Source organism: Aotus nancymaae, unplaced genomic scaffold (assembly GCF_030222135.1).
Source record: "Aotus nancymaae isolate 86718 unplaced genomic scaffold, 86718_ANA_hifiasm-v0.15.2.pri h1tg000028l, whole genome shotgun sequence".
Lineage (NCBI taxonomy): Eukaryota > Metazoa > Chordata > Mammalia > Primates > Aotidae > Aotus > Aotus nancymaae.
The window spans coordinates 35,028,125-35,035,873 of record NW_026988441.1 but is presented as its reverse complement, the minus strand read 5'-3'; the positions used below and the strand labels follow the sequence as shown (position 1 = coordinate 35,035,873).

The following is a 7,749-nucleotide window of genomic DNA, read 5'->3' as shown; positions in this document are numbered from 1 at the left end:
CCGGTTCCCAGCGTTAACTGCGGCCGGGGTTCAGCGCTCGGACGACGAGCTAGTGGCGTCGGCAGGTTCGAGGCGATTCGAGGTGAGGGGGTCAAGCAGAGAGGCCCGGAGTTGGGGAAAGCTGTCGCGACTCCGCCACCCAGGGTCTGGGGTCAGTGGCAGTTGAGGCCATGGACTTCTGTGGCCGGGCCTTCTGGCCGCGAGAAGGAGCGGAGGCGCGGCTGCCTGGGGTTCGCGGTCTTGGGACGGGGGATTTGGGGCCTGGGAGTATTCGAGTCCCGGGGGTTGGGGGCAGAATGGAAGGCTCAGTAACCGGGATTTTTAAGGCCTGAGATTGGGAGACTTGTAAATGTTGCTTCTTGGCCTGGGAGACCCCTGAAACTCTGACTCTGCTGCCTTCCACCCCCGCGATCCTGTGTAGCTCCAGCTAGGATGATCGAGGTTGTTTGCAACGACCGTCTGGGGAAGAAGGTCCGCGTTAAATGCAAGTATCCACTGGCAGCCGAGAGGCAGTGGTACCCGCAGGGGTGCTTGACGTGAGGCGGGTAACTCAATCTGTGGTGTCGGAGGGTTTTAGTTAAACCCGGGAGAGGCCGGGCGCAGTGGTTCACCCCTGTAATCCCAGCACTTCGGTAGGCCGAGGCGGGCTGATCACGGGGTTAAGAGATTGAGACCATTCTGGCCAACATGGTGAAACCCCGTCTCTACTAAAAATACAAAAATTAGCTGGGCGTGTTGGCAGACGCCTGTAGTCTCAGCTACTTGGGAGGCTGAGACAGGAAAATCGCTTGAACCCGGGAGGCGGAGTTTGCAGTGAGCCGAGATCGTGCCACTGCATTCCAACCTGGCGACAGAGCGAGACTCCGTCTCAAAAAAAAAAAAAAAAAGACAAAAAACGGGGAGAAGAGGGGATGGGGTTCTGGCAGATGGTATTCAGCCCCAGAATGTCCTCTTCCTTGTTCTACCGCTCCCATTTGCCTTAACTCCTCTGCACCCAGCACGGATGATACCATCGGGGACCTTAAGAAGCTGATTGCAGCCCAAACTGGCACCCGTTGGAACAAGATTGTCCTGAAAAAGTGGTGAGTGCAGTGGTAGAGCCACGGGGTGGACCGGTCTAGGCCTGAAGGTTTTGGTTGTGGGAGCGCTGCAGGCAGCTCTTTACTTAAACACCGATACCCTCAGTCTGCCTCCAGGTTGAAGAGCCTCTTTAGCCTTGTCTCTTAAAGGTTTCTTTTCCTTAGGTACACGATTTTTAAGGACCATGTGTCTCTGGGGGACTGTATCCTTTGTGTGACTTTTTGAGGTAGCATCTACATTCCCAGCCTCGGTTATCTTTGTTCAAAATTAAAGTCTGCATGAGATTATGCATATTAAGTGTTTAACTTAGTATGTGGCACATGGTGAGTACTTAGAAAATGGGAGCTAGGTAATTATTTGGTTGGGGAGGAGGGTGGTTGACTGGTGAAATAGTTTGACTTCAAGTTCAAAATACTTATTTTTGAGGTCCACCTGAGTGCTGGACAGTAGGTCAAGGTGGAGTGAGACTCAGGCATATCTATGGTGCAGAAGGTACAGAACCTTATTTTATTTATTTAGTGTTTTGAGACAGTCTCGCTCTGTTGCCCAGGCTGGAGTGTACTGGTGCGATCTTGGCTCACTGCAACCTCCACCTTCTGGGTTCAAGCAATTCTGCCTCATCCTCCCAAGAAGCTGGGATTACAGGCATGTGCCACCACTCCCTGCTAGTTTTTGTATTTTTAGTAGAGATGGGGTTCCACCATGTTTGGCCTCAAGTCCCGCTTTGGCCTCCCACAGTGCTGGGATTGTAGGTATGAGCTATTGGGCCTGGCCTAGAAGGAACAGAAACTTTTTTTTTTTTTTTTTTGAGACAGTTTCGCTCTTGTTGCCCAGGCGGGAGTGCAGTGGCACAGTCTTGGCTCACTGCAGCCTCTACTTCTTGGGTTCAAGCAATTCTCTTGTCTCAGCCTCCTGAGTAGCTGGTATCACAGGCGCCTGCCACCATGTCCAGCTAATTTTTTGTATTTTTAGTAGAGATGGGGTTTCACCATGTTGGTCAGACTGGTCTCAAACTCCTGATGTCAAGTGATCCATGCCTTGGCATCCCAAAGTGCTGGAATTACAGGTGTGAGCCACAGTGCCCAGCCAGAAAAATTTTTTTTTTAAATAGAAAAAAATTTAATTTTTTTTTTTTTTTTTTTTTTTTTTTAAAGACGGGGTTTCACCATGTTGGTCAGACTGGTCTTGAACTCCCGACCTCAGGTGATCCACCCGCCTTGGCCTCCAAAGTGCTTGGATTACAGGCGTGAGCCACCACGCCCGGCCCAGAAATTTTTTTGTAAAATTTCAGTTCTTTCCAAATAAAAATGGCCCAGTCCAAAATGGGCTTTTTAAACTCTGGGCTGAGACCTAAGGCCACCCTGACCCAGCTGTGAATGAATGAAAGGGGTGGGGATGGAACACAGAGTCAGGATTCCTTAACACCTTTCCTTCAGATGAAATCCACGATGGGATGAACCTGGAGCTTTATTATCAATAGATGAGATTTCTCATCTTCCTGCTGCCCCACTCTCCTCTGCCATCCTCACCCCCCACACTGGGATAGATGATTGTTTGTAAAAACTCACCTTAATAAAGACTTAGATGTTGCTTTGTTGTTGTCTGTTTGCATGAGAGCTGTCTAGTCATGGGTAGATCGGTCGCTGTTTGGTCATCTCTGTATCATCAATCTGCATCTGCTAAAATAACGGTTCCAAATCAACTGGATCCATGAGGGCACAGTAGATCAGCAGGCCGGGAGTCTGTGGGAGCCCAAAGAGAGCTCTGGGGTTTGCTGTGGGTGTGTGAAGGTCAACAGGCCCTAGGATTATAGTTACCCTAATAGACCAAAGAGCCTCCAGGTAATGACAATAGATATAATTGTTAGGAATACAGATTCTGAAATCACACAGACCATGTGTGGAATGTCAACTCTGCCACCAAACAGCTGAATGACCCTAGGCACATCTGCTTTCATTGGCATATTGTGAGGAGGTGTAGATGAGCTGAAAGCATGTTTAAGCATCCACAGTTCCTGGCACCTTTTGTTTTGTTTTGTTTTGAGACAGGGTCTTGCTCTGTCACCCAGGATGGAATGCAGTGGCTCGATCATAGCTCACTGCAGCCCTGAACTGGACTCACACAATCCTCCTGAATCAATCAGCCTCCCAAGTAGCTGGGAGCCTGCTAATTTTTTTTTTGCTTTTGAGACATAGTCTTCCTCTGTTGTCCATGCTGGAGTGCAGTGGCATCATCTTGGCTCGCTGCAACCTCCGCCTCCCGGGTTTGAGTGATTCTCCTGCCTCAGCCTCCTGAGTAGCTGGGACTACAGGCACACACCACCACACCCAGCTAATTTTTGTATTTTTAGTAGAGATGGAGTTTCACCATGGTAGCCAGGATGGTCTCTATTTCTTGACCTCATGATCTACCTCCTTCAGCCTCCCAAAATGCTGGGATTATAGACATGAGCCACCATGCCTGGCCACGCCTGCTAATTTTTAATTTTTTTTTGAGACAGTCTTGTTCTCTCACCCAGGCTGGAGTGCAGTGGTATGATCTCAGCTCACCACAACCTCTGCCTCCAGGGTTCAAGCGATTCTCCTGCCTCAGCCTCCCAAGTAGCTGGGAGCCATCATGCCCAGCTAATTTTATATTTTTAGTAGAGACAGGGTTTCTCCATGTTGGTCAGGCTGGTCTTGAACTCCCGACCTCAGGTGATCCACCCACCTCGGCCTCCCAAATTATTGCGATTACAGGTGTGAGCCACCGCGCCTAGCAGAGATGGGGTTTCATCACGTTGGCCAGGCTGGTCTCAAACTCCTGACCTCAAGTCATCCAACCAACTTGGCCTCCCAAAGTGCTGGGATTACAGATGTGAGCCACCTCACTTGGCATTTTAAAATTTTTTTGTAGAGGGTCTCCCTATGTTGCCCAGGATGGTCTTGAACTCCTGGCCTCAGATGATCCTCCAGCCTTGGCCTCCCAAAGTACTGACATTATAGGCATGAGCCATCAAGACAAAAATAAGGTCATAGTAGACAGTGAGGCAGTGTGGCACTGTAAGCGTGGCTACATGAGCCCAGCCTCAAGAGTCAGACCATCTAGATTTGAATTTTGATTGATCCTTAGTAATGGGATTCAGGCCCTGACACCCTCAGTTTCCTCCTCTAAAAAGGAGCACTACCATGGCACCCACATCTCAATGAGATTATGCAATTAGAGTAGCAGGATGCCTGGCACATAATGTTATTCACTGTATTCTTCCTTTAAGTGTAGTAGATGAGACCAATTGTACCTCCTCTGTTCCCCTGGCAACAGTTCTTTGTGTCAACCTTGCTCCTGTCCTGTTTTATTAATTTATTTATTATTTGTTTATTTAGTTTTTTAAATGGAGTCTCACTCTATCACCCAGGCTGGAATGCAATGGTGCAGTCTCGGATCACTGCAACCTCTGCCGCCCGGGTCCAAGTCATTCTCCTGCCTCAACCTCCCAAGTAGCTGGGATTACAGGCACCTGCCACTGCACCCAGCCAATTTTTGTGTTGTAGAGACGAGGTGCCTGCCACCACACCCAGCTAATTTTTGTGTTTTTTTTATTAGAGACGGGGTTTCACCATCTTGGCCAGGCTGGTCTTGAACTCCTGACCTCGTGATCCACCCACCTTGGCCTCTCAAAATGCCTGGATTACAGGTGTGAGCCACTGCGCCTAGCCCGATATTGGTTTCTCAGTGTCTATACTTATTTTATATTTTATGGCAAGGTTTCTGAGCTTTGGCATTGTTGATACTTTGGGTTGGATTTTTTTTTTTTTTTGAGACAGATTCTCGCTCTGTCACCCAGGCTGGAGTGCAGTGGCAAGATCACGGCTAATTGCAACCTCTTAACTCCTAGACTCGAGATCGTCCCACCTCAGCCTCCCACGTAGTTGGGATTACAGGCACCGGCCACCACACCCACTGAATTTTTGTAGAGATGGGGTCTTGCCATGTTGCCAAGGCTGGTCTCAAACTCTGGGCTCAAGTGATCCTCCTGCCTTGGCCTCCTAAAGCCCTGGATTACAGGTGTGAGCCACCACTCCCAGCCCTTGCGTTGGATAATTCTTTTTGTGGGGGCTGTGCCTTAAAGGATGTTAGCAGCATCCTTGGCATCTAATACTAGATACCTAGTAGCCAGTAGCATCTCCTGCTTGAAACTGTTTGAGTTTGTTGTAACAACCAAAAATATATCAAGATGTTGCCAAAAGTCCGTTGGGAAACAAAATTGCTACTGATTGAGAACTTTGTTCCATTATTTAGTTGCCAATATTAGGGAAGGCTGAGTGAAGGGTACATGAAAACCCTACTGCTTTTGCAACTCCCTCGTGTCTAAAATTATCTTTTTAAAAAAGTACCTATTATTATGTTAATACAAGCTTGTAAAAACTCAAAATGTTCTATTAAAACTTACTTTTTTGTGGGGGATGGAGTTTCACTCTTGTTGCCTAGTCTGTATTGCAGCAGCACGATCTTGGCTTACTGCAACCTCCGTCTCCTGGGTTCAAGCAATTCTCCTGCCTCAGCCTCCCGAGTAGCTAGGATTACAGGCATGTGCCACCACATCCAGCTAAATTTGTATTTTAAGTAGAGACGAGGTTTCTCCATGTTAGTCAGGCTGGTCTCAAACTCCCGACCTCAGGTGATCCCCCTGCCTCAGCCTCCCAAAGTGCTGGGATTTTTTTTTTTTTTTTTTTTTTTTGAGACAGTTTCGCTCTTGTTACCCAGGCTGGAGTGCAATGGCGCGATCTCGGCTCACTGCAACCTCCACCTCCTGGGTTCAGGCAATTCTTCTGCCTCAGCCTCCTGAGTAGCTGGGATTACAGGCACGCGCCACCATGCCCAACTAATTTTTTTTTTTTTTTTTTTTTTTGTATTTTTAGTAGAGACGGGGTTTCACCATGTTGACCAGGATGGCCTCGATCTCTTGACCTCGTGATCCACCCACCTCGGCCTCCCAAAGTGCTGGGATTACAGGCGTGAGCCACTATTAAAAAAGCTTATTTTATTTATTTATTTATTTATTTTTGGAGACAAGAGTTTCACTCTTATCCCCCAGGCTGGAGTGCAGTGGTGCAATCTGGGCTCACTGCAACCTCCGCCTCCCGGGTTTAAGCAATTCTCCTGTCTCAGCCTCTCGAATAGCTGGGATTATAGGCTCCCACCACCACGCCCAGCTAATATTTGTATTTTTAGTAGACACAGGGTTTCACCATGTTGGCCAGGCTGGTCTCAAACTCCTAACTTAAAGTGATCTGCCTGCCTCCCAAAGTGCTGGGATTACAGGTGTGAGCCACTGTCCCCTACCACACCCAGCTAATTAAAAAAACTTTTTTTGGTAGAGACAAGGTCTTGCTCTGTTGCCCAGGCTGGTCTCAAACTTAGGCTCAAGTGAACCTCTTGCCTCAGCCTCTCAAAGTGTTGGGATTATAGAAGTGAGCCACCAAGTCTGGCTTGAGTGCTTTATGTGGATTAATTTAATCTTCACATTAAACAGAAGTGTGTATTATTGCTTATCTCCACTTTGCAGATTGGGAAACCAAAGTACAAAGCAACGTTAAGTAATCAGTTCAAGGTCACATAGCAAGTGGCAGTGCCAGGCGTTAAACCCAAGTCTGGCTCCAGACTTCTTTTAGCCTTCTTCTGCATCCTTTGTCTCACTTGTTGTGGGCAGGTTTCCCTATGAGTTCACTTCACTGAACCTCATTCTGTTTAACGGTCACATAGGGGTCTATGCTAGGTGAACTGTAGTTGAACTCTTCACTGTCAGTGTCTTCAAATCCCATATCTACCCACAGTTCCCCAACCCTGGGTCCCCAAATACCTCCTCTGTGTCCCATAGGCTCTGCAGACTCTATTTTAAGTTGGCTAAAACTGAGCTCATCTCCTCCCACCTGCACCTCCTCCGTGTTCTTATATGAATGTCAATGTCTGCACCCACCGGTCACCCAGGATGGAGGAAGGAGCCAGACTGCAAGGGAATAAGGGAAGTAAACAAGTTTCAAAGGACGTGGAAGGCGTTTGGGTCCAGAGCATAGAGAAAAGGTTAGCTCTGCAAAATATAAAAGGGGCTGGGTTAGCTTTGGACATCTGGGGGAAACAGGTGGGAAGAGGGAGGATGGAGGAGCCAAATTTAAGCTTCGGGCACTTAGGTGCTCATCTCCAAGACAACTGCATTGCTATGGCAACAGCAGAGGCAGCACCGCCCCGCCCAAGTACCTCCTCGGCCGCCGTTACCTCTGCACCAGCCAGACGCTGCCTCAAGGGAGGGCTGGGGGCTTGGGGATCTCCGCGAACAGCTCAGAAAGGCGGGAGTTGCTGCTGCATTAGCCAATCCGTAAGTTATATCCCGCCTGAGTGGGCTCTGCGGCGAGACGCGCCAAGAAGGGGTCGGGAGTTTTTTTGGCGCTTGCCAAAGGGCGTTGAGAAGGGCGGGCCCGCTTCGTTTCGAACCACTCAGGAGCCGGGGAGAGCGAGTGGGCGGGGCCGGGCTGAGGCTGACCGGGGGCGGGGCTCGGGGATAACGTGGGAGGGTCCGCCCAGTCTCTCTTCTACCCAATAGAGGGCCAGAAAGCCAATCCGGACGGTTGGGGCGTCCGATGAGCGTCGCCTCCAGGCCCCGTTGCAGAGCGCGCCTAGCCAATCAGCGGCGGC

At 49.2% G+C, this 7,749-nt stretch overlaps 1 protein-coding gene and 2 long non-coding RNA genes across 3 annotated transcripts; 2 read left to right on the top strand and 1 right to left on the bottom strand.

Moving 5' to 3' along the window:
• On the top strand, nucleotides 1-2,670 carry UBL5 (ubiquitin like 5). The gene is made up of 5 exons (XM_064381895.1): nucleotides 1-82; nucleotides 422-488; nucleotides 999-1,082; nucleotides 1,245-1,282; nucleotides 2,517-2,670. The coding sequence occupies exons 2-5, from the start codon at nucleotides 433-435 to the stop codon at nucleotides 2,558-2,560; spliced, it is 222 nt and encodes a 73-aa protein (XP_064237965.1). The 5' UTR covers nucleotides 1-82; nucleotides 422-432; the 3' UTR covers nucleotides 2,561-2,670.
• On the bottom strand, nucleotides 1,600-7,515 carry LOC135276800 (uncharacterized). Its single transcript, XR_010344370.1, has 2 exons — nucleotides 7,333-7,515; nucleotides 1,600-2,759 (listed from the first exon to the last, which is right to left on the bottom strand). It is a non-coding gene; the product is annotated as an uncharacterized LOC135276800 (long non-coding RNA).
• LOC135276799 (uncharacterized) lies at nucleotides 6,456-7,743 on the top strand. The gene is made up of 3 exons (XR_010344369.1): nucleotides 6,456-7,140; nucleotides 7,287-7,432; nucleotides 7,658-7,743. It is a non-coding gene; the product is annotated as an uncharacterized LOC135276799 (long non-coding RNA).
• The last annotated feature ends 6 nt before the right edge of the window (nucleotides 7,744-7,749 follow it).

Bases quoted from the DNA above. Each gene is read 5' to 3' on its own strand.
- UBL5 (XM_064381895.1), top strand. From the start codon at position 433: ATGATCGAGGTTGTTTGCAACGACCGTCTGGGGAAGAAGGTCCGCGTT. The intron at 489-998 runs GTATCCACTGGC...CTCTGCACCCAG, and splicing joins AAGGTCCGCGTTAAATGCAA to CACGGATGATACCATCGGGG. The intron at 1,083-1,244 runs GTGAGTGCAGTG...TCTTTTCCTTAG, and splicing joins AAGATTGTCCTGAAAAAGTG to GTACACGATTTTTAAGGACC.